The 25140-nt window shown below is 40.7% G+C and overlaps 1 protein-coding gene across 2 annotated transcripts in view; it reads left to right on the top strand.

Annotated features, from left to right (window-relative positions):
- Positions 1-25140, top strand: part of IREB2 (iron responsive element binding protein 2) — a 39920-nt gene that overhangs the window by 6381 nt on the left and 8399 nt on the right. The window contains exons 3-18 of one of the 2 annotated variants that reach the window (XM_034782797.1): positions 640-805; positions 2204-2341; positions 6368-6589; positions 9046-9115; positions 12010-12193; positions 13134-13273; positions 14911-15082; positions 16646-16746; positions 17230-17346; positions 19585-19744; positions 20597-20732; positions 21406-21490; positions 22314-22470; positions 22913-23037; positions 24058-24162; positions 24443-24585. In XM_034782797.1, coding sequence (XP_034638688.1) covers positions 640-805; positions 2204-2341; positions 6368-6589; positions 9046-9115; positions 12010-12193; positions 13134-13273; positions 14911-15082; positions 16646-16746; positions 17230-17346; positions 19585-19744; positions 20597-20732; positions 21406-21490; positions 22314-22470; positions 22913-23037; positions 24058-24162; positions 24443-24585 — 2221 coding nt within the window. Of the gene's footprint in view, positions 1-639; positions 806-2203; positions 2342-6367; positions 6590-9045; positions 9116-12009; positions 12194-13133; positions 13274-14910; positions 15083-16645; positions 16747-17229; positions 17347-19584; positions 19745-20596; positions 20733-21405; positions 21491-22313; positions 22471-22912; positions 23038-24057; positions 24163-24442; positions 24586-25140 lie in introns of those variants that run through there. The other variant, XM_034782798.1, reaches the window with a different exon arrangement.

Below are 25140 nucleotides of genomic sequence, written 5' to 3'. Positions count from 1 at the left end.
CACTTCTTCAGATGCAAGAAGTGAGGTTCTTACCCACGAAAGCTTATGCTCCCAATACTTCTGTTAGTCTCAAAGGTGCCACAGGACCCTCTGTTGCTTTATTCAGTGTTTGTTTTATATATTTAAAACAAAATCCCCAACCCTCCCAGATGTGCACACTCCTAATCATACTGCTGTAGCCCTCATCCTAACTTGACTGTTTGTCACTCTTACACATTTTGGTCCATCTATAATAATGTCCTGACCCTGCAATGAGCTCTGTACGATTGGACCTATACACTTGGGTGGTATCCCATTGACTTCAGTGGAGCTTTGCCTTGATTCACATATTCAAAGCTCATTTTCGGATCAAGGCCATTTTTTTCATAAGCTTTTATACTAAGGACCAGGTCCTCCTCTCTTCCGTGAAACATTGTTGCACCCTTCTGAGTGCTATAGAATAATAATAGAGAACAAATGCACATTGATTGATTTAGTGTTTCCTTGTAACTGTATTGTATTCCTGTGCTCTTATGGGGTTGGAATGAATTTCACTGCCTGATTTGTCAAATCTCTTTAGTATAGTAATGTGCTATTAGTTAAAACATATATAGGCTAAAAGTGTTTCCTTGATTAATTCATTTACTTTCCCGTAACCAGATATTCTGCCTTATTCCATACGGGTACTGTTGGAAGCTGCTGTCCGTAACTGTGATGGCTTCTTACTAAAAAAGGAAGATGCTATGAATATTTTAGACTGGAAAACAAAACAGAACAATGTTGAAGTGCCCTTCTATCCTGCCAGAGTTCTTCTTCAAGACTTTACGTAAGTGAAATATTTTCTTTTTTTTATTACATTTTACTAATAAAGTTTTCAAAATCTGTCTTGGTTCACCTGCTCAGTGAAGTTACCGATCTTTTCTCAGGCCTGAAAACAAAATGAGGTGGAGTTTAAGCATTCCATTAGTGAATGGAAATCCATAGTTTTTGTTTTAGTGCCCTTTCAGTGATGTTCCTACATTGTAAATAAAGCCTCTGATCCTGTACTCTGATCCTGCAAGTTGGTGCAAGAAGGCAGATGCCTGTGCCCACATGGAACTTTGCTGGGACTCCATGTGGGTGAAGGTTTCTGTCTGCATGGAGTAATTTGCAGAATAAGGGCCAAAGAACCAGCTTGGTGGCACTTTAACTGTAGCAGGATTGTGTGATGGTGCAATGAAATACTTAGAAATCTGACTTGTGATAACCTAAGGTCAAATCCTGCATGTTTTACTGGTGCATGTAAGCCTACTGAAGTCAATGGGACTACATACATGAATAAGAAAAGCAGGATTTGTCCGTTAGAATGTTACCTATGGATTATTGAGATTTGTTGATGTGAGGTGGCTAAAAGGGTAATTCTTAAGCAGCTACAGAATATTAAACTAGGCACATTTAATTTTGCCAAGCTAGGTAGTCATTTATTTGTCAAGAAGCCATGCAGAATAGAGAAGAACTCTGTGTAAGCTCAAAAGCTCATCTCTCTGACAAACAGAAGCTGGTCCAATAAAAGATATTAGTTCACCCAACTTAACTCTCTAAGAAATATCCTAGTAATATAAAAATATATGGAAGTGATTTGTTAGTTAACAAATCAAATCATAAGATTTTCATAAAATTTCAGTTTATATCAGTATTCTTTTCCTTTCCTTTAGTTTTGTATGTTGTCCTTAAAGAGTGTTTTTTATCTGTAAAATGGGGATGACAGTACTTAACCACTTTTGTAATGTGCTTTTAGATCCTGAAATGAATACTGCTATAATATCAGTGAAAAACACAAATTGCAAAGTAGTATTAGAAAATATAGCATATGCATTCATTTGTGTAGCAAAGGGGTGGTGTACAGCTACCATACATCCAGAAGTGGCCATTATGCCAAGGTTTCCTCACAATTCAGGAGCATAACAAGACAAAAGGGCAAATACCAAATGTAATCAGTTGGCCAAGGAATTTGCATATTCCTATTTGACACAGTCTTGAAATGTATTGGTGGTTATGCTTGGGGTTAGGATGGCGCACAGTTTTTATTTAGATATATTTAAACAAACCAAGCACATGAATACTTACTATTCCTTAAAACATGTTAGACAAAGTAAAACAAGCTTCTACAGTTAGCTTTATTTTACAGAATTGTCAATGCATCATAATACATGTAAAGTGCTATTTCTTTGTTCTTCTTTGTTAGTGGAATTCCTGCAATGGTGGATTTTGCCGCCATGAGGGAAGCAGTGAAAAAGCTTGGAGGAGATCCTATGAAAGTCCATCCTGCCTGCCCAACTGATCTCACTGTTGACCATTCTTTGCAGATTGACTTCAGTAAATGGTATTTAATCTACAAAATCCAGTTCTGTTTAATGATTAAATTTCAGGGGATGATCAGTGTTCTCAGTTGTGCTTTGTTCACTGCTCCTTTGGTAGCATAGAGGTAGCCCATGCAACCATCATGGAATTAATATGTAATAATTCATGAATATCATATGTTCTATACATTTGATGTAAGGGGGTTTGCTATATGATTATAAAGTGAATTCAGTTGCATATATGTAGGAAAGAGGACAATAGTCTGAGAGAACCACTCATTTACCCACATTTGAGGAACAATATTAGACCCATTTGCTTCTAACCCCCTCTCAAACCCATATCATGCTCCATGGACCAGTTTGTTGGGTGGGTGGGGGATCACAGATTGTAGATGCATGGAAACCTAAGACAAAAGGCTTCTTGGGGGATAAAAGACATTCTCAAGCTGTGAGGACAGTAGTTGTCAGGAGCTGTTCAGGAGCAAAAGGCTGACAGCAGGGCCGGCTCCAGGCACCAGCCGACCAAGCATGTGCTTGGGGCGGCACCCTAGAAGGGGCAGCCAATGTTGGAGTGGCGGGGGGGCGTTTGCAGTGGTTTTTTGTTGTTGTTGTTGTTGTTGTTCGGCGGGGCGGTGCTTGAGGGTGGGTTTTTTTTGTGTTTTTTTTTTGTTGTTGTTTCGGCCGGGCAACGCGGGGGGTGTTTCGGTGGCGTGGTGCGGCACGGCGCTGGGGGGGAGGGGAGGGGCGGGGGCTTTGGCGGCGCGGCCCGGTGCTGGGGGGCGTGGCACTCGGGAGGAGGGGGGCAGGGGTTTGAATGGCTCGGGGGGGGGGGTTGGGCAGCCCGGCGAGGCGCTCGGGGGGTTTGGGCGGCGCTCTGGGAGGGGCGGGGGTTTGGGCGGCCTGGCGAGGCGCTCTGAGGGGGCGGGGATTTGCGCGGCGAGGCGCTCGGGGGGTGGGGGTTGGCACGGCACGGCGCTCCGGGGGTTTGGGCGACAGGGTGCTGGGGGTGGGGGGTGTTACAGCAGGGCAGCGCTCTTTTTTTGCCTGGGGCGGCAAAAAAGTTAGACCTGGCCCTGCTGACAGACACATCCCTAAGGAGGACATCTGAAGCCATTGGACCTTTTTTAAGCTTCCAAACGTTCATTAAGTTCAAACAGTACTTTGTTTTAAGAACATAAGAACGGCCATACTGGGTCAGACCAATGGTCCATATGGCCCAGTATCCTGTCTTCTGGCAGTGGCCAATGCTAGGTGCTTCAGAGGGAATGAACAGAACAGACAAAGCCAACAGCACCAGGATCTGGAAGGAGGTGTGCTTTGCCTGTGTGGATGGAAAGGAGTTCTGCCTAGCACAGATCTGCGGCTTGCACATAGTAATCCATGCAGATGAACTTGAAGAGCTGATTAGCTATTATCAGGATCGCGGCTACTTTGAAGAACAAGTGATCCATCCCCTGTTTCCCATTCCCAGCTTCTGGCAAACAGAGGCTAGGGTTGCTTCAGAGCATGATTTTGCATCCCTGTCCATCCTGCTAATGGCCATTGATGACCCTATTCTCCATGAACTTACGTAGTTCATTTTTGAACCCTGTTACAGTTTTGGCCTTCACAACATCCTATGGCAAAGAGTTTCACAGGTTGACACTGCGTTGTATGAAGAAATACTGTCTGATCCCTCAGAAAGCTGTCTGGTCCCTGTATTGATTGCGTGTCGTACCTCCTGAAGGGCAGACTTACAGGTGCCAAGCCCAGTTGAACCTGCTGAAAAATCACATTGGTACGCCGGGCTGTAACCCAAGGCTGGTTTGAGATTGGCAGAGTCACAAAATCCCAGCCCAGGCAGGTAGAGGCATAAGACCTCATACCTGAGGAGGTGCATGCAGAGAGACTAGAAAAGGGGTCAGAGGCAGTGATGTCATGAGATTGTGTCTGGAAGTTTTGACAGCGTGGAAAAGAAAATCTTTAAATTACACTTACCTTTTGCCTCACTCATGTAACAGTATGTCTACACAGCAAAAGCTGTGCATGTGCTAGCCTAGTCAAGCTAGCTTGAATCCAGCTAGCATGACTAACAATAGTGGGGAAGTATCAGAGGGGTAGCTGTGTTAGTCTGGATCTGTAAAAAGCAACAGAGAGTCCTGTGGCACCTTTAAGACTAACAGATGTATTGGAGCATAAGCTTTCGTGGGTGAATGCCCACTTCGTCGGATGCATGACGAAGTGGGGAAGACATCACTGTGAGGGGTAGCAAGCAGAGTATGTACCATGGAGCCATGCCAGGCTTGTGCTACCCATGCAGAAGTCTGTACTGCACTGTCTTCACTGCTTTTTGTTACTCTGCTAGATGGAGTGAAGCTAGCTTGGGTAAGCTAGCCCATGCACAGATTTTGCTGTGTAGACATACCCTATGTGATTACAGCTCCTTTTCTTCTTTCAAAGTATGTAGCCTCCCAAAGGGCATACTGACTGGTCTAAACTGTTAATAGTGATTTCAGTCTCTGGTGAATTGAAAAAGTTCAGAACTGCTGTGAAAGACAGTCTTGTGCATATTGGGTATTTGCGTGGCCCTTTGAAATACATACACAGCTCCAATTTTGGCAATAGTAATTTAGAAGAATGAAAAGCAAGAAAGTACAATAGAACCAAGTTAACCGAGCCTCTATTATCCAGCTCTCGGTACTAACCAAATCACCAGCCGCCCCAGGCTGACGGTGGCTGCGGCTCGGGCTGTCAGCCCCGGGTGGCTGGGACTCCTGCTGTCAGCCTGAGCCCCAGCTACCCCAGGGCTGACAGCCCGAGCCCTAGCTACCCATTCGCCAGTGTATCCGATCTGGCTGCGGTCCCAATTAGACCAGATAATCGGGGTTCCACTGTATAGCTGTGAAATTAAGATTATTTTGTGATATTGCTTCTCCGGCAGTCCAGTTCTTTTTTTAACCCTTCCTTGTGTTTGACGGGAAAAGCCCAAATTGTGATTCGTTAAGTCTGCAATTATCAGAAAGGCCAGATGTTGGCAAGAGATCTCAGCATGCTGCTTTGTACTGATATAGCCAGTTCCGCTAGTTCACTGTTGGAAAGTCCACAGGAGTCTGTCAGCATCTGCTAAAGTGTGATATGAGGCCCTTCCCCAAGGTGCTGCATGTGCTGCATCTGCATAGCTTCCAATTGCCGCTAGCTGAGGGATTGTGAACTGAGCTTAGATTCCCACAAAATGGCCTTTGAGGTGGTATGGTATTGTGCCACTAGACAATGGAAATTTGTTCTTTTCATTTTAGAGCAGCAGAAACATTGATAGCTCTATTTATCAATGTGACAAATGATTGAATGTAACCATTAGAGGTAAAAAGCCAATCATCTTTCACAGTGGGTTTTTTCAGTGTGTTCACGTTAAGGTTGAATGTAGTGTAAATAGAGTGTAGTGTGGTAAACGTGTAGATGGTTTTAAAAATGTTTACCTACAGTGTTTTATGTATGTACTTATATTATTTTCTTGAGCCTGAAGTATAATAATTTTATATTTGTAGTAATAAAATGTGTTTATTGCTTGAGCCCTTATTTCCAAAACACAATTAAATATAAAATATCACAACTGCTGTCTTGAGTAAACTGTAGCAAGAGACAATTCCCCAGGGATCTAATAAATGTCGACAGTACTGCAATATAGAGTAAAACCAAACACAATCCCCAACCCTTCCCTGGGACAATACTTTCCTCACATCCCTTCCCTTCAGATCTTGAGTAAACAGTGCAAGGACAATCTGTGTCCTGTTAATAAATGTGGTGTTTGGCAGACCGATCAGGTGAGTAAGTAGTTTATATGGCAGATAATACAGTTCCTTTTAGAGAAGCTAAAGGTCAGTACAATTTATTTTTGTGTGGTCACCATGCTGTATTCTTTGGTTAACTAAACTTACCCAATGACACTTTACTTTGCACCAGGGTTGTAATAAAATGGTGACCTTTTAGATACAGTTGGTCATTTGTTGGGGATATTTTTTCAGTAGGAAAATGTTTTTATGCACTTGTTTCATTTTCTGTTTAATATACAGTGCAATACAGAATGCTCCGAATCCTGGAGGTGGTGACTTACAGAGGCCATTGGTAAAGGTTTCTCCACAAAAAGTGCAGCCTCGGAAGGTACCTTGCAGGGGCCAGACTGGCTGCAAAGGGCCATGTGATGCTGGAGAATCAAGTCGTAACTCAGGAAAATTTTCTGCGCAGATTGAGAATACCCCTATCCTCTGTCCATTTCATCTTCAACCAGTGCCTGAGTATGAAATGCAGTTTTTGCTTAGCATTTAATTGTCAAATCCTTCTTTTGCTGGAAGGAATTATGGTTGTGTTTTACTGACTGGAATGCAGGCCCTTTTTGTGTGCTGTCTCCTAGTTCAGCACTTCCTTTTAGTTTGCAGTGCTTTTGGTTTAAATTTAAGGTTGAGCAGAACAATTGTACCATGCTATCAGATGATGCAAGCTTGTGCCCAGAGCAACAGTACAGCTTTGAAAGTGTTGGCCTGCCTTGTGAAAGCCTGTTGGCTAATTACAGCTAGCTTTTTGGAGTTAATTGTAAAATTTAAATATTGCCTCCAAAACACAAAAAAGTAAGCTGTCTGTCCTCCACAAAGCAGGCAGTGCGCCTTAAGCTGCACTGAAGGGGCCTCTTGGTTGTCATCCAGAATGCCTGCAACAGCTGACAGAGATGCTGCTCTATGCTAAATATGCCTTTCTGCATCTTTGTCCACTCCACCCAGAAACAGGCCTGAGCATTTAGGATGATGTCTAACACCACAGGTGTTTGAACTGACCTAAAACAGGAGAAGAACTTGGGTAAAGCATTCTGTAGAGGGTCATTTATCTGGTGGTTGATTGTCTTTTTGAATCTGAGCTGGAGACTTGCCTCATTTCCTTGTAAGGGCAGTGATACATACGAACAGTGCTCCATAAATTAGTTAATGTAATAAGGCACCGCTGAAACTTTGGTTTAAATCTGAAAGTCCCTATTGTTTTATATTTAATGTAAATGATTTACAGAAGGTTTAAACTCCTTTCTTTCCTGATAAGAATTGGACATCCCCATACTAGCTAAGAAAGCAGTCTATATATCATACCCCAGGCCACAAATAACTTTTAATCCAGTGGTCCCCAACATGGTGCCTGCAGGTGCTATGGCGCCCGCCGGGGCATCTATGTGCGCCCGCCTACTGCGCCCCGCCGCCAAGGAGCGCAGCCGCCGGACAAACAGCCACCAAAATGCCACTGAGAAGCGGCAACGACAAGAAGCGTCGCCGCCGAAATGCCGCTGCCTCTGCAGCGACGCCTCTTGATGACGCTGCTTGTCGGCGGCATTTCAGCGGTGACGCTTCTTGGTGGCATTTCGGCGGCTGCTTGTCTGGCGCCCGCCCACACTGAAAGGTTGGGGACCGCTGCTCTAATCCATCTGTCACTGAGTTGAAATGCAGCATTACATCTTGGCTGTATGTGACACCCCACAAAGGCCTCATCTGCTTGCCTTTTCCCAAGATTCATTTATTTATAGGTCCTTTTGCAGCACTCCATCTATGACAATTACATGTAATAACCCTCATCTTTCAACTGCCACCTATCTTCTCTGATAGATTGGCTAGATCAGTCTTTCTGTGGCTGACATATCTAGAATTTCAATGCTATATCAAAGAGGAGACCCACAACAATACAGTATTTTGATTGTGTTGCAAATTTTATTTAAAAAAAAAAAAATTTCCATCCTCTCTTGCTTTTTCCAGACAGAAATAGAAATGTGATGAGAAAAGTTACATGTTTTCTGCAATCTGGATGTTGCTGATCCCAGTACACCCTTTTCTACCGGCAGTGGCATTCATTAAGCTGCAATTTGAGCGATGACAATCCCTTAGACCTTTGTAAAACAATACACCATATGACCTTCCTCTATTGCAGAAGAGAAAGGGGGAAAGGTCATGATGTAAAATGCAGCCCTAAAATATCATTTAGAGAAGGGCTTTTATTACTCTCTCTCACATAAAAGCTCCCAGAGAAGCAGTAGCTATAAAAACACAATCCAGCAACGAATTTCACTCATTTAATAAAATGACACTTTTCATTACAAACAGATACGAAAGTTAGTCATCTGCGTTTATGTTTAGACACTGTGGTGATGAGCACCTATATATAAGTAATGAATACTGTTCCTGGAAGACATTTACAAATAAATTATACAGTATCTTATTGGTCTTCTAGTCAGCAGTTAGAGGACCAGAGTTGAAAATGAGCAATTCTCTTGCCAGCAATAATATAAATCAGACACCTTATTTCTTTCTCAACATCAAATTGCTTGAGGTAAGCAACTCCTACGAATATCAGTTAGAAGAAATACCTTCCTTATTTGACAGTGCAGTTACTGTAGTCCCTCACATGCTGGGAAGGTATCTTTTTCTGATGGGTGTTTTTTGAGGTTACTTGCTTCAGGCAAATTAGAGCTAAAAACTCTCATTTATGCTGTGTGTGATGAGAAGACCAGTCCTTTTCTCTGCTGTTTTCAGAGGGCATCTTCTCCTTTCCTCACTTCCTTGTTTGGAAGAAATTGCCTCAGTCTTGTCTAAAAGGATTTAAAAGAATTCTGCTATTTGCAGCAATGAATGAGCAGTCCAGCAAATAGAAGCAAAAAGCAAATCTCATTGTTTATCATTCAAAACATGCCATTATTTATCAATTACTTTTAATTAATTTCTAGGCCTGAAACAGTGTTAAAAAACCAAGAGGTGGAATTTGGCAGAAATAGAGAGAGGCTTCAGTTTTTTAAGGTATGCCATTTTTTTCTACAGCCCTCTTATTATATTTTTCATTTGATTTGATGTTTTGTCAATCTTTCAAATGGCCTTGGCAGTTCATGATGGTAGAGGGGGATTTATTATATCACTTTCAAAATTTCAGGTTTTCAAGTTAGAATTTTTGGTACAGCTGGCTAGTGCATAACATGATACAATTTTTTGGAAGAATGCCCAAGTAATGACTCTTAGGCATTGTAGAGCCCTAATTAAGGTGTGTGTGGGTTTTTTAAAGGAGGAAGGGTACAAAATATTAATAGAAATAGTAAATAAGCTAATATTAACTGAAACACTGGATTTATTTGGATTTAAACTTTTCCCAAGTGTTTGTAACCCAAATATCAATAGTATGGTGTTCAAACCTGAGAACCGGAAGTGATGCTAACTGGAAACAAAAGTGAAACTGACCAGACACTAAGGACTTGATACTTTGAGGTGCAAAGCATCCTAAATTTCCATTGAAATGAAAGAGTGTTGAGAGCACTCGGCACCTCAGAATTATCTGCTGCAGATTATCTGTCTGCGTCTCTACAGGTTAACTGCTTCATCAGTCCAAAAGTGTTTTAATCTAAAGTGTCATAGGAATTTTTGGTAGATAGACAATAGAGCCCATATACTTAAAAGTTGGTACTGTCTATTGAATCAACAATCATCAGCCTTAAGAGGATTGGAAAGAGGTGCCATATATGAGAGATTTTAAAGCCTAAATGCAGCTGAGTTTCACACCAGCCTTATCCCTAGACAGAGCCCTGATCCTGCAAATCTCTGTTTAAGCCAATGGTCCCATTTAAATCAGTGGGACTACTTCTGAATGGGGTTTGGGTACAAGTCATTGCCACTCCGATAACCAGCTAGCAGTTGTGGTGGGGTTGCTTTACTGATATAAGTCATTTCTCCCTTCCTCTGATTCAGTGTGTTTCTGTAGTGCTTGCTGCTAGCCTAGGAACTTGTGACCTGAACTCTGATCACTATAAGGCAGCATGCTATGCGGCTACTCAATCAACAGACAGGATACCTAACTATGTATGTTGCTGATTGGCATGGGCATTTTTCTTCTGTAATACCATTACATATAATTACAGTAAAAGCTATTTTATCTGGCACTTCACCAACTGGAAAGCTCTATAAACCGGCATTTCTGATCTTCATTGAAATTTTGGTTTATAGTCGGTTGGCATGGGGCTGGTGCGCAGGAGGGGGTAAGGAGCGCAGGCTTTGGGGGAGGGAGTTTGGGTGCGGGAGGGGGTTTGGGCGTGTCAGATCTGGGGGGATGGTCACCGTGGGTGGCCCCCCCCCAAGCGGCGACTTGTCCTGGCTACTCCTAGGTGAAGGTGCAGCAGGCAGCTCTGCACTCTGCTCCGCCCCGAGCGCTAGCTCCACAGTTCCTGGTGGCTGGGAACCGCAGCCAATGGGAACTGCTGGGCCGGCGCCTGCGGGCGGAGGCAGCGGGCAGAACTACCTGCTGTGCCTCCGCCTAGGAGTAGCCAGGACAAGTCGCTGCTTGGGGGGAGCCGCCCAAGGTGACTGCCCCCCGGATCCAGCACTCCAACCTGCTGCCCCAAGCCCCCTCCCGCACCCAAACTCCCTCCCTCTTAGTTAACACATATTTTTCCACTTACCGGCACCCCGCATTCCCCTAACATGCTGGATAAAACAGCTTTTACTGTAATTTAACACATAACCAACCAACTAAGAAAGAAAGAAATTAACAATTAAAGTGCAGTTCTACTCTGAAAAGTAACTCGGAAAATTGGGTTTCCATGTTTGTGATCTGAGTTTACAAGTAAACAGGTGACATTGTAAACAAGAAGCAGGTAGCATTATTTCCTGCAAATGTAAACAAACTTGTTTGTCTTCACGATTGGCTGATCAAGAAGTAGGACTAAGGGGATTTGTAGGCTCTAAAGTTTTACATTGTTTTGTTTTTGAGTGCAGTTATGTACAATTCTACATTTGTAAGTTGCACTTTCACGATAAAGAGATTGCACTACAGTACTTGTATGAGGTGAATTGAAAAATACTATTTCTTTAGTTTATCATTTTTAGAGTGCAAATATTTGTAGTAATAAATAATATAAAGTGAGCACTGTACACTTTGTATTCTGTGTTGTAATTGAAATCAGTATATTTGAAAATGTAGAAAACATCAAAAAATATTTAAATGGTATTCTGTTATTGTTTAACAGCGCGATTAATCACGATTAATTTTTTTTAATCGCTTGACAGTCCTATAAAAAGATGTTTTTCTAAGTGTCAGCTTTGCAATCTCAGCCAAGTTTGTGAGAATCAATCTGTATTTTTTCCAATCTCATAAAACAATCAGTACTGAAGGTTCTGCTGGCCAAGTATTACCCTTGGTTACACTTGTGTTTTCCAATTGTCTCAATTCAGTGACATCTGTGTGAGCCCATTGCTTTCATTAGGTTTGTACGTATAAGTGATTATGAATTTAGTAAATAATTTTGTTGATGAACAGGAAGGAATAGAATCCAAGTCATTCTCTCATAGCTGTGATGGCTTTGCAGTACTAACAGGAGGAGTGAAAACCACAGCCAGGAATATCAGAAGATGTGTGTCTGTATAACCACAGAAAGCAGATGTGTAGATTTTTACATAGTCACTTTTCAGAGTAGAACCATGTATAAATGCTGAAATTGCGTATTTCCCAACTTACTTGAACAGCCAATTGTATGTGAAGAGCAAGTACGATGATGATCATTTTTTTTTATTCTTTATTATGTGTTCTTTAAAGTTATGTGGCTTTATGTCACTAAACAGAGTTTAGTACACCTTCTTTACAAAGGCAAAACATCCTGGTTGATTTAAATATAACAATAACCTTTTTTTTATTCTCTCTCAAAAAAATGTAGTGGGGTTCAAAGGTTTTTAGGAATGTTGCTGTAATTCCACCTGGAACAGGAATGGCACACCAAATGAACTTGGAATATTTGTCAAGAGTTGTTTTTGAAGTTAAAGATTTCCTATATCCCGACAGTGTAGTTGGCACAGATTCTCATACAACTATGGTAAATGGTTTGGGGATCTTGGGATGGGGTAAGTATTCTGTACATGACTTGATAATTTCAATTGCATTTGTAAGTTTTTTTTACTATCTAAATGGAAAATAATTACTATTTAATACTTTTTTCATATTGGATATTTCTCTGTTTCAAGCCTAACAGCATTTCAGAACTTGAAATTTTATTTAGGGGAAACATATTTTGAAGATAGAGTTTCATGACATACGAATAATGGACAAATTGTTTGCAGTTCTTCTAAAAGAAACTAGAAAGATTCCATATAGTAAGGCCAGTTTCATTCCCAGGATAATAGTGATTCACAACCTAAACGGTTGGGTTTTTAAGACATTTATATAATGCATAGATGAGCGTTTTGATGTTGTCATTGGAAATCAGTCAAGAACTGTGTAATCCTGAGAAGGGATTTGAAGGAAATCATAATACTGCAAAGCTCTTGTTACTGTAGTTAGACGCACATTGGCATGGCAGTGTGGGGAAGCTTCCATGGCTATTGTCCATGCTGCATGTGTTCTCTGGATGAATAGAAAACTTCTATTCAACACCTTTCACCAGAAATAAATTGCTTTTTTTCTAATTTAAAGAAAAAAATTACAAGGAAATTAATTCAATGCTCAGATAAATACTGTTTTTTTGAATGTGTAGTATGAAATTCAGATAAATATTAGTATAGTTGTTATATAAAATCAGTAGTAGATATGGTACACAAGGCCAGCAGGATTAAAATGTGATAATTTGAGCAGTAGTTTTGCAAGATTCTTTCATGTCCAATCTTTTTAGTAGAAGACATTTGTATTGTACATATTGTCTTTCAGTTGGAGTCAGATACAAGTAAGGATGTGTTATTGTGCAGATTATTATAGCCTTTAACTTCATTAGACTTTAATATGCACTTCAAAATGTTTATTAGGTCAATTACTTAGCACAATAAAAACAGTTTAATATTCTCCCTCCAGGTGTTGGCGGTATTGAAATAGAAGCAGTAATGCTGGGAATGCCAGTTGCACTCACTTTGCCTGAGGTAGTTGGGTGTGAGCTGACAGGCTTAGCCAGCCCACTTGCTACATCCATAGATGTTGTTCTAAGCATTACTAAGGTAATTTAGAATTTTGTTTAATCCTAAATCAAGCAGACTTTGTTATTGTGGGAGTTCTACCCGAGGTGCTTGGAAAGTGAAATAAAAGACACTCGCAGTCTCTGATCCAGCATCATTAACTGTAGCTATATGAAACGGCAAGATCTCTATTAACCCCTAAGTGCGCATCTGCTCATTTAAGTCATATTTATTTTATTTTTACCAATGGTCCTTTAGAGCCTTACATATAACTGTGTATTTACAGACATTTTATAAATGTAACTAATGTCAGTGTTCCCTAGTGAGAGCACTTACGCAGTCTCTGCAGTGGAAAAACCCTCCTGTTTGACTCTTGGCTCCAAAGTGTTCCTGCAAACCCTGCTTTTGCTCTCAACCTGGGTAAATCAGGAGTAACTTTTACTGAAGTCAGTAGTTACAGTAGTGTAACAGAAATGTAGCGAGAGGAGAATGCGGCCCTGTCTCTCTGGATCTCCACTCCTGGGCTTTGTGGCCTCTGGTAAATGGTATCAGAGTGATTCATGTCGGTATGGTGAACGCTTCCTTTCTGGTCAGATCCTTAGCAAGATTTAATCAGTTTCTATTTTTCAGTTTTTCACTGCACTTGGAGTTTTTTCCTTATAAAGCAGAAAGTGTAAGAGTCCCTGCTCTCTAAGCCCAATGAACTAGTTACAGTGGATTGCACCATCACACAGAAAAGCCTTGTTAGATTTCTGTTCCCAGTTTCTTGTTTCCCAGGATACCCTAGCTGTGAATGCAGCATTCTTGGCTCCAAGAGATGAGGAGAGTGTAATGTTTCACACTGTTCACCAGCAGCTACGCTAGCCTAAGGAGGACAGGTGTTGACATCCTGGAAGGATTAGTGAGGCAGTGTACAGTGCCTCAAAATGAATGGGGGTTATTCCAGGGAAATTGGGGGACCATCAGGGATAAGGCAGCACTTAGGTTTCAGTGACTGCACCCAACAAACCAGTAGTGTCGCTTTGCTTAACTGTCTGTTCGTTCCAGTGTGGTGGTTTTATTTTCAAAAGTTGTTCCAGCAACATGTGTGCTGCTTAGATATTTATTTGTCTTCTCATCCTGACCTCTACAAATATCTTTTCCCTCAAGCAGTTATCCCATTCTTGTCATTGCCATCCAATGTTCTCTAAAATTTCACTGCCTTCACAGCCAGGGTACCTTGGGGAACAAGAGAGGGGGAAATAGTGTCTACCTAGGCTTTCCTCATGACAGTACAAAGCACTGTCACTAGTTCACTGGGCTCAGAGTAGAGCTTTAAATTCCTTCCTTTGAATCTTTACCACCTTGACTACCAAATGAAAAGCCACATGTTGCCTTGTGAATTCCTGAATCCTCCTAGCAACAGTTTAAAAAGCATGGTACACTCACTGCTTGAAAGTCTGCAGAACTGAGTGGGTGGGGAGAGACATTTTGAGAGTTTTTACCTCTGTCAGAGTCCAGTCTAAGTGTTAAAGTTTTGAAGTTTGTGGACATGATTTAGATATAAAGAAGTTTTTGTGCTGTATTTCATTTTGTGAAATTAGTAATTGTTACGAATTTCAAACTGTTGCACCAAACATTCCTTGTAGTATATCTTCTATTCCAGATGTTTTTATAGTTCTGTATTTCATTTTTAATAGCAACTCAGGCAAGCAGGAGTGGCTGGAAAATTTGTTGAGTTTTTTGGAACTGGCGTTTCTCAGCTGTCTGTAGCTGACCGAACCACAATAGCGAATATGTGTCCTGAATATGGTGCTATTCTGAGCTTTTTCCCTGTTGATAATGTGACGCTAAAGCACTTAAAGCATACAGGTAAGGATGAAATTAAGGTAAAAACACATGATTCAGCATATTAGCATTTTAAACTCACATGGCAAGTATTTTTATCTAAAATTGCATCATGCGTTACATTTGGACAGTATTTTTCTTCAGGATTATAACCTGCTTCATGGAGATAATGTAATGAGTTCTGCTGTGCAGTAACATTTTGTGTCATGGGGAGCTACTTTGCAGATCCCTCCCATGAATAGCCTCATGGACACAATGGAATTTTAAATTTAATAAAAATTATATTGCTTTAATGAATATCGACTGCCTTTTTCTGTGGAAGTGGCCATTGGGTCTTGGAGCTTATTAGCATGTAAATTTCCTTATGGCACTACGTTTAATTAATTACGGTTTTTCTAGTTAAGCTAGGAAATAATTTTTTAAAATAAATCTTGACAGATGGATAGCTGGCATGCCCCTGAAGCTTGTACCAAATCTGGTTATATTATGTCTGCTTTGATCAGTCTCATCATTGCCATCACTGTTCAGGGTCAACTTATTCTTGAGCATGCAGAGGTCTTTTTTGTCAAGACAGACCATTTTCCCGCCCCTCCATGAGTTATTCTATAAGGCCAGGTATGGCAACATGGTAAAGTGGTTCCTCTTGACAATTAATGAAATCTTCCTTTTATATTATGGGAAAAGATTTGTGAGCATATATTTAAAAGTGGTTTCTGCCAGGATGGGTTAAACATGATTTGCCTTGTCGCTACGGACCTCACAAACCATTACTTCATCTAACCGGTGTTTGAAACAGTGTTAGAGAATCGGTTATATGTGATTCAGACCAACCAAGTAAACCATGTTTAATACATATAATCAAAATTGTTTTAACCCATGTTTAAAATGGTTTATAACAATTTAAAAACAAGTTCAGACAGAGTTTGGTGGCTGCTGGGAAATTCAGCCTGCCGAGAATGGTCTTTTGCAGGATTATTTTGGTGTGTCTCATCTTAGTTGGTTTTTGAGTTATCTTTTGGTTTCTCCCTTTTTACCTCCTATGAAAGTGAAATTCAGTCACTCCTTTTGCCTAGTTTGGCTCAAAGGATCAAGACGTTTCTGCTGACGCTCCCCAGAGACCAGGTCATAATGAGAAGGGTATCTGCTGAATGAATGTTCTTTTTCTGAGTTCCATCTTAGGCTGCAGTGAGGTGATCAGATAAAAATGAAAAGAGCTCCTAACTATGAACTAATAGTACATATGCTTTCAGCAAGCTATTCAGTTTGTGTAGCTTGTCAGTCCTTGTTTCAAAGATTGAAGTATTTCACTTTTAGATTTTGTCGGCTCAACAAGCTGCTAATAGAACAGAGGTAGAATGTATATGGAAGATTATATGGCAAGAAGACTGATATTCAGGGCAGTTATTAAAGTGCAAAGTCATAATTGTCATACTCTTCAATAGTGCTTGATTCATGGAATCCATGGGGCGGCACACAGATTCTGTGTGAATTTGTCACAATATTTATTTCTGAGACCCCTAGTTATAAGTAAGTTATGCTACTGAAAAAAAGCATACCTTTTCCCATGTCTGGAAATATTTTCCATAGGTTTTGACAAGGCCAAGCTTGAGTCCATGGAAGCATATCTTAAAGCTGTGAAGTTATTTCGAAATGATCAGATTTCTTCAGAGGAACCTGAGTATACCCAGGTATTTATAAAATGACTTTTGCTTTTGCAACTATTTGTATTCATTATTCATAAATTATTTTTATTGTATTGTAATTGTTGCCATTTTTAATTGACATTTGTACGTGAATATCTCAACTCATAGCTTTGGATAGTAAGATACTTTACAAAAAAACCAACAACCTTAAGCACTATAATAAGTGTAGGAAAGGCTGATGAATTCCTTTAGTCAACCAGCTCTTTCAGGGTATCATGTAAGTCTGACTTCATGAGAAATTTTGGCAGCTGGCGTCAAAGCACACAGATTGTTCACAATAAAGAGTTGTTAGTCATACTCCATCTTAAAAATGGAAGCCTCACTTTTCAATGGAAAAACATCACAGAATATTCAAATTACTAAACCAGATAGGCCCAGTTGCCTTGAAAAACTAGGGCTAAATGTGCTGTTACCTATTGGGCAATGTTTACTAGCACGTGTTACTGTTTTTTTTTTTTTCTTTTCCAGATAATACAAATAGATCTGAGTTCTATAACGCCATATGTCAGTGGGCCAAAAAGGCCACAGGATAGAGTGGCTATTACTAATATGAAGAGTGATTTCCAAGCTTGCTTAAATGAGAAGGTTTGTACAACTTTGCTTTTAGTGGTTTGGTAGATAGATTTATTGTAACTTATTTTTTGGCTTTCATACTGAACACAATAGCTTATAAAGTCATAGTCCGTAATCTGAAGCATTTATTTTACAAATATTCACTGCCTCAGTGAGTGTCCCTTGGGCATAGCTCTATGTGCTAACCATCATAGGAATGTTACTGGGCCTCAAACAGTAGAAAATTTGAATAAAAATTGCAAAAAGCCTCAATTCATATTATGGACCTAAGAATCTACTAAGTAGAAAAGTGAAAAAGTTAAGCAATCAGGTGTTCCAAACTTCTACAGTTTGTCCATTTAAGTCATTTTTAATTGCTAAATTGGTTAGGCATATGAGTGGGATTTTTTGGGAATTTCTATTTTAAAGCAAAATTGGGGCAAAAATTATTGTACAGTGCTATTTCTTATGAATGAGTTAAAAATCCTTCCAAATCAGCCTCATTGTTTGAAATTGAAACGATGATTCTCAGTGTTTTTGGGAGGTAAATTCAGTTTATTCCAGCTTAATATAACCGTTGATTTTAATCAATTGTTAAATTAACCAAAATTTGAAAAAAAGGAGAAAAAAAAAAAGAACGTGTCTTAGCAACCCTGAGCCTCCGATTTCCAGTGCTTTTGAATGGGAGCTGAATTTTCAATCCTAACATCTACTGTTAAGTTCAGGGATCAAGAAGGGCTGGTTACAGCACTGAGTCAGAAGTAGAATTGCAAGTAGCATAGAGTCGGATTCAAAGGCCATTGAAATCTCTGTCTACTGCTTCAGTGGGCTTTGGATAAGACCCCCACAGTGTGTAGGAATCAGCTGTGGTGGGCTTGCCTTATGTGGGAGAAAAATCAAAGACTCGATAGTGGGGAAAAAAATAGATTATCGCAGGGAAGCTGTTTGAACTGACTGGGAATGGTGTGTCTGGGTGGGCCATGAAGACTTCTGGGAGATTAAATGTTACAGACCCAGGCCCGGTTTATCTTTAATCCTCTCCCAGTCAAACTTGGTTTGACAGCTTCCTGTCTGATTAACTCATCTTTATTATATTTCAGACCATTATAAAATAGTGCTGAAGAAATGTAATTAATTAGGTTTAGAGCAGGGGTGGGCAAATTTTTGGCCCCAGGGCCATATCGGGGAATAGAAATTGTATGGTAGGCCATGAATGCTCACAAAATTGGGGTTGGGGTGTGGGAGAGGGTGAGGGCTCTGGTTAGGGATGCGGGCTCGGGGGAGGGACTGGGGATGAGAGGTTTGAGGTGCAGGAGGGTGCTCTGGGCTGGGACTGAGGGGTTTGGAGAGTGGGAGGGGGATCAGGGCTGGGGTAGGGGCTTAGGGGGTAGGGAGAGGCTCGGGGTGCAGGCTCCGAGCGACGCTTACCTCAAGCGGCTCCCGGAAGCAGTGGCATGTCCCTTCTCCGGCTCCTACGCAGAGGTGTGGCCAGGCAGCTCTGCACGCTGTCCCATCCACAGGCACCGCCCCTGCAACTCCCATTGGAGCATTGGAGGGAGCCATTGAAGCGTGTATGAGCCAGAGCAGGGCCGAGCCGCATGGTCCAGCCCCCGACTCAGCGCCCCGGACGGAGCAGGACCTAGCCACGTAGTACGGCCCCTGACCCTGCTCCCCGGCAGGAGCTTGTGTGCCAGCTTAAAATGGCTCGCAGGCCAGATTCAGCCCGTGGACCGTAGTTTGCCCACCCCTGGTTTAGTGAGTAAAATATCTTGTACATGATGCTGGAGGAATTGTTTTTAATGGACCTATTATGGTTTATAGTAAAATAGTCTTGAGCCTTGCCACATGATACTTGCATTTCTAATTTTGCAAACTATATATACCTGAATGAATGCCTATTCCTTTAAATAAGGGAATTCCCCTAAAAGAAGGGGGGAAATACTCTAGAGATTTGATCCTGCCTTTGATACATAGGTACTTATTGCCACACATTTTGTACTATTAACAATGGCAGTTATAAAGGTATATGGATGAGTGCATCACTGTTCATTTGAGGGAAATGAGTCCTTGCACTCATCTCTGAAGACTTCTTTGAAAATCTATTAGATTTCATTCCACTCATATGACTGAAAAGCACTTTTACAGAGTACATGAGTCTTAAGTGACAGTTCACATAATCGTGCTATGATGAGGTACGTATCTGTTTAAGTGAATTTGTTATAGTTGTTGAATTGTCTCTGTTCTTGACTTGTTATATATTTTGTCATCTAGATTGGCTTTAAAGGGTTTCAGATTGCTACTGAGAAACAAAATGACATTGTGCCTGTTGAGTATGAAGGAAATGAGTACAGATTGTCTCATGGATCTGTTGTCATTGCTGCAGTAATCAGTTGTACAAATAACTGCAATCCATCTGTCATGCTTGCCGCAGGTATGTTGGGACTGGTGACAACTAACTTTGGTTCACTATTGCAATCTGGTGTTTACATGGTCTTCGTCAGTTTTGACCCAATTCTGCAAATGCTCAGTGCAGGGAATTCCCAGTGTCCAGACCTTTTAGCTCAAAGTTACACTGTTCATTGTACTTTTAGGCCTGAATTCCTGTTATATGTATTGAGAACTGTGTTAATGAGAAGTGGCCTTTATTGTACACAGTGCTGTGTAATTTCAAAGTTTCTGTGGCCTTATCAGACATCTATAAAAATTAGATGCCTCTGGAGGTAGTTCTGATACGTTTGTATTTGGTAATGTCAGATCATAAAGTAAACAGTCTGTTTAGGGCTCCTTTCAAAAGGCTATGGATATCGACATAACCATTGATAGTGTCGAGGTTTTGATCCCTGAATGAAAGGGTGAAGTTTAGCCTATAGTCAGATGCTAGCTGAGCTTTAACAGCAGGAATTGAAAAGTTAGTGACAGAACTTGAAATAGAACCCAGACCAGACCACCCTTCCGTGCTCTAACCACTAGACCATCCATTAAAACATGGAGAAGAGATTTTCTGTTAGGTAAGGGCAAGAAAATGGGCATCTGCTTGATCTGAATAAGAAAACAAGTATAACTTCTTATTATTGATCAAACAACTTTGTTATATTACTTGTCTAAGGAATATTACAAATATATACCCTTTTAAACAGTTTCCTTAAGAAACAGTAAATTGTGATTTCCCTTATTTTCCCCTCATCACAGTAATTTACCTACCTGACACCATCTTGGTAGTTATAAATCCAATTGCTCTTCCAATAAATATGCACAAGTCTTATTTAACTATTGTTTTGTTTAGGTCTTTTGGCCAGAAAAGCTGTCGAAGCTGGACTGATGGTTAAACCTTATATAAGAACAAGTTTATCTCCGGGTAGTGGGATGGTTACACATTACCTCAGTTCAAGTGGAGTGTTACCATACCTCAGTAAACTTGGGTAAGTTTAACTTCTTTATTCATACTGACAGAGGGGAAAGTGGTGCATGTGTAAGTGGATTTATGTATAGTCCTTAGATTTGGCCCCAGTTCCGCAAGGTGCCTAACTTTAAGCATGTGAATAGTCCCATTGACTTTGGGACTACTTGCATGCTTAAAATTAATCATACACATAAGTGTATGTTGGATCAAGGCCTTGGCCCCTGCACATACAATTTACAAGGTGCCGGTGATCTCCTGTGCCTGAGCAGAACCCTGTTTTCTTTAACAGAGCTCCACAGGACCGAAGGCTTGGATTGTAATTTTTTCAGGACAAGAACCATCTCCTGGCTTGCTTGTCTGAGACCCCCTACTCTACTTTTGACTGCTCAGTAGCAATAATAATCAGACTCAAATCACACTGTGTATTAGCTTTGTTTTATGCATGAGCTTTACTGTCCTTGCTTACATTTCACTAAATAATAACAATACATCAGGAGATACTCTGGAGACCTGACTTTTTGTAATTCACCAAGACAAATGAAAAGTAATGGGATTATTAGCTCTTTTCAGTGTACTCACTATAAAATGCCCAGTTAGTCAAAAAAAAAAAAAAATTCCCTCAGCTTCAAATGTTTCACTAACCCTCGTTTTAAATAATTGAATGTGCTACTTACTCCAATTTTTCAATGCAGGTTTGAAGTTGTTGGATATGGATGTTCAACATGTGTTGGAAACACTGCTCCTTTGCCAGAAGCCATTCGGAATGCGATAAAACAGGTACAGCTTAAAGATTATGACAGGGCATATACAATGTAGCAGATTCTTTTATACTCAAATGGTCAGGAAATAAAAGAATCTGTATAAAATAATATACTTTGTCCTTGGCTGGAATTTTGCAGTGCATTTGGAGATGCATCTTTGCATGCCAAATGGAGTATATAAAGTAACTAATTTGGTGTCTGAAATAATAAGAAAGTCGTAGTGAATACAACTTTGTACTACACAAATCTCAGCTGTAAGATGAAGTTTGTGTATTCTTGCAAGAGTTAGTCATATTGTGTTTGATATATACATACGCTAACCTGAGTTTCTGCTATTTTCTTGTCATTGGCAAAACAAGGTTAATGGGGTGTGATACAGAAATGAGCCACTTTATTGTATATCTAGTAACTCTGTGAAGCACAAATGTGTTTTGGAATATTAAAAAAAAGTCATGAGCAACTTTTAGACAGCTAAATGGTAAGCTGCCTTTAGCCATGTCAGTGCTATAAGCTGCTGAGTCCTTAAGGCTGCCGTTAGCAATGAGGGAGTAATAGAGGCATCAGCCTGGGAAAAAGTGATGACAAGAAGTGGGAGAAAAAAGAAGGGGAGAACTAGTCCGACTGACTTGAGAGGACAAAGAGTGAGTTCTGTGACTGGGGAGACAGAGTGGGAAATAATAGTGGTAGAGAGCAAATGACCTTTCCCTTTAGGGGCTTCCATAAGTACTTAGGGTGCCTTTAACTTTTTTTTAAGACAACAGAAATCTAAGCAAACTGTCATTAATGCACCTATAAGTTTGTGGGGAGTGCTGAGAAATGTATTTGTTTCTATCTTTCAGGGTGATTTAGTTGCTTGTGGAGTTTTGTCTGGAAACAAAAACTTTGAAGGCCGTCTCTGCGATTGTGTCCGTGCCAACTACCTTGCTTCTCCACCTTTAGTAGTTGCTTATGCTATAGCAGGCACTGTTAATATAGATTTCCAGACTGAGCCTTTAGGTAACTATTTCTTTATATCTAATATTTCAGAATAGTACCAGGTTTTCTTTGGGTGTTTTGGCTTAAAATGTCTGCCTTTTAAATGGCAGCAACTTCTGCATTTTCTGTTTTGAAACAGGACTATCAGCCTTAGACCACTTCATCTCTTCTTTTATTTATACTCAGATATTTTGTCTCATGATAGAAGGGGGAAATTAGATATTTCCCCAGTTTTTCACAACGTTTGTTTCATTTAACTGGCATTTTAGCATGCAGAGAGCATTACATTATTATAGTACTAGACAAAGAATAACCATGCTTTTCATTCCTAGCAGCTAAGAAATAAAAAATCACTTAGCTGAAACTTTTTTTTTAATCAGCTGTAGCATCTTTGAATAAAGTCTCAACAGGTATGGGGTTTTTTGTTTGTTTGTTTTTGCTTACAAAAAAATCTTTTACATAGGCATTGATCCTAATGGCAAAAATATCTACCTGCATGATGTTTGGCCCACTCGAGAAGAACTTCAGCAAGTTGAGGAGGAGTATGTGATATCATCCATGTTTAAAGAACTGAAGGAAAAAATGGAGGTAAGATAGGTTTGTCATTTTAAATAGTTTAGAAAACAGTGCTTTTCTGGATAGCTTTACTGTATCTTCTGGTTGAAACAGCAGCCGGTATGGAGGGTTCTGATACCATAACTAAGATTGAGTGACGAAGATATGGCCACCTGTATTCTATTATACTGGGGTTCTTAAACAGCGTACCGTATATACTTGTTCATAAGCCGAATTTTTTTAGTAAAAAAGGAAAGCACCAGAGAAGGGGGTCAGCTTATGAATGGGTACAGAGAGGGAGAGGTGGGACACAGCCCCTCCCCCCAACAGAGGGAGCAAGGAGAGCCAGCAGAGCCAGAAGGGAGGAGGCGGGTCCAGAGTCTCTCCGCTTCTGGCCACGCTGCTCTCCCCCCAGCCTCTGAAGCAGCCCGTCCCAGCCCACTGGAACATGCTGCAGCCACACCACGCAGTCTGGCCCGCCGGAGCAGCTCCAGGCAGGCCAGAGACATCCTCCCCAGATAAGGTGGGAATGGATGGGATGGGGAGAGTGTGGGGGTCCCGGGTTGGGGTGGGGGTCACATGGGGGGTGGTCACGGGTTACTTTCCTGACCCCCAGCTTCTCCCCCCCCCCCCCCCCCCCCCCCCCCACCAGTTGCTGTCCCGGCCCGTCAGGGTAAGCAGCTGGCGCACCGGGACACTTTGTTTACTTAGGTTTACCTCTGTGCCTGCTGATGCTCGAGGTAAACAAACCATTTCGGCCCACCAGCAACTTATCCTGATGGTCCGGGAGCCAAAGTTTGCTGAATTATAGGGTCGGCTTATGAACGGGTTATAAAAATTTTCCATTTTTACTTATCCCTGTTGGGGGGGTCGGCTTATAAACGAACCGGCTTATGATCGAGTATATACGTTACATTACGATGGTATCTCCCACAATATAGTACAACCTCAGGAAAAAAACGGTTATCAAAGTTTTTGCTTTAAGATTGTATAAGATAATTGTAAATCAGTTTCCTTGATAGTCTAATTGGCTAATGTACTTTCCTTTTGTAGAAAGGCAATAAGCGATGGAATTTTCTGGAAGCACCAGAGTCAGTTTTGTTTCCGTGGGATTTGAAGTCCACATATATCCGATGTCCTTCTTTTTTTGATAAGCTTGTAAGTACAGTGGTTCCATCTAAAATAATAATTTGGGAAGTGTTGAATCCTAAACCAAGGGGAAAGTTGTGTTTCAATAAGCTTTGGTTGTATCTGATCAAGTTGTGTAGCGTTAACCATATCTAACTGTCTCTAGCTGGTGTTCACTCCATTGGAATGAATGCGCTTGTGGATGGATGCTCCATTTTTGTCATGAACAAGCCAGTTTAAATATGATTTGTGCTAGGAATCCTGGGGGAAATGTATGTATTTTCTTTTTTCTTTTTTTCCCCCCCAATAGGCCAAAGAGCCAGTTTCACTACAACCAATTGAAAATGCCCATGTCTTGCTATATTTGGGAGATTCTGTTACTACAGATCACATATCACCTGCTGGAAGCATTGCAAGGAATAGCGCTGCTGCTAAGTATCTGACAAACAAAGGGTATGGATCGTAACGTATATTTAAGCCCCTTCATTTTCAGTTTAAACCAGTTTTTTTACTCAAAATCTCCTGGGTTTTACAAAAAGTATTATTCAGTTTTTTCTGATTTTCATCCTACTTTTGTATCTTCAAATATATTTTAAAAACCTTGTTTTATTAGGAAAATACAATACATTGCATGAGATATATGTATTACGGTAATACATTAGTTTGTATATATATGCAAAGCTGCCTGTTGAAGTAAGGCTATGTATTAGTCTAGAAGATATACACAATAAAACAGGCACACACCACAAGCTCTGAAGTGTGTGCGCATCTGAATGTACTGATGAATCTCACACCCACCACGTACACATTTCAAGCTGTTAGCAGATAACGGTTTAAAGATTTGACACACTAAAATGGAAAGAAAATAAAAATCTATCAGAATATGTTTCAGAACACAAGGAAATATTCAAAAGGAGAAAAGGATGAAGTCAAGTGCGTGCGCTGCAAATGGTGTGGCCCAATTATTAAATGTAAATATAGGTAATAGTTCTAACCCTACAACAGTAA

The sequence above is a fragment of the Trachemys scripta genome, chromosome 10, assembly GCF_013100865.1.
Source record: "Trachemys scripta elegans isolate TJP31775 chromosome 10, CAS_Tse_1.0, whole genome shotgun sequence".
NCBI classification, from domain to species: domain Eukaryota; kingdom Metazoa; phylum Chordata; order Testudines; family Emydidae; genus Trachemys; species Trachemys scripta.
The sequence above is the reverse complement of the archived record's forward strand: the minus strand, read 5'-3'. Positions and strand labels throughout refer to the sequence as shown.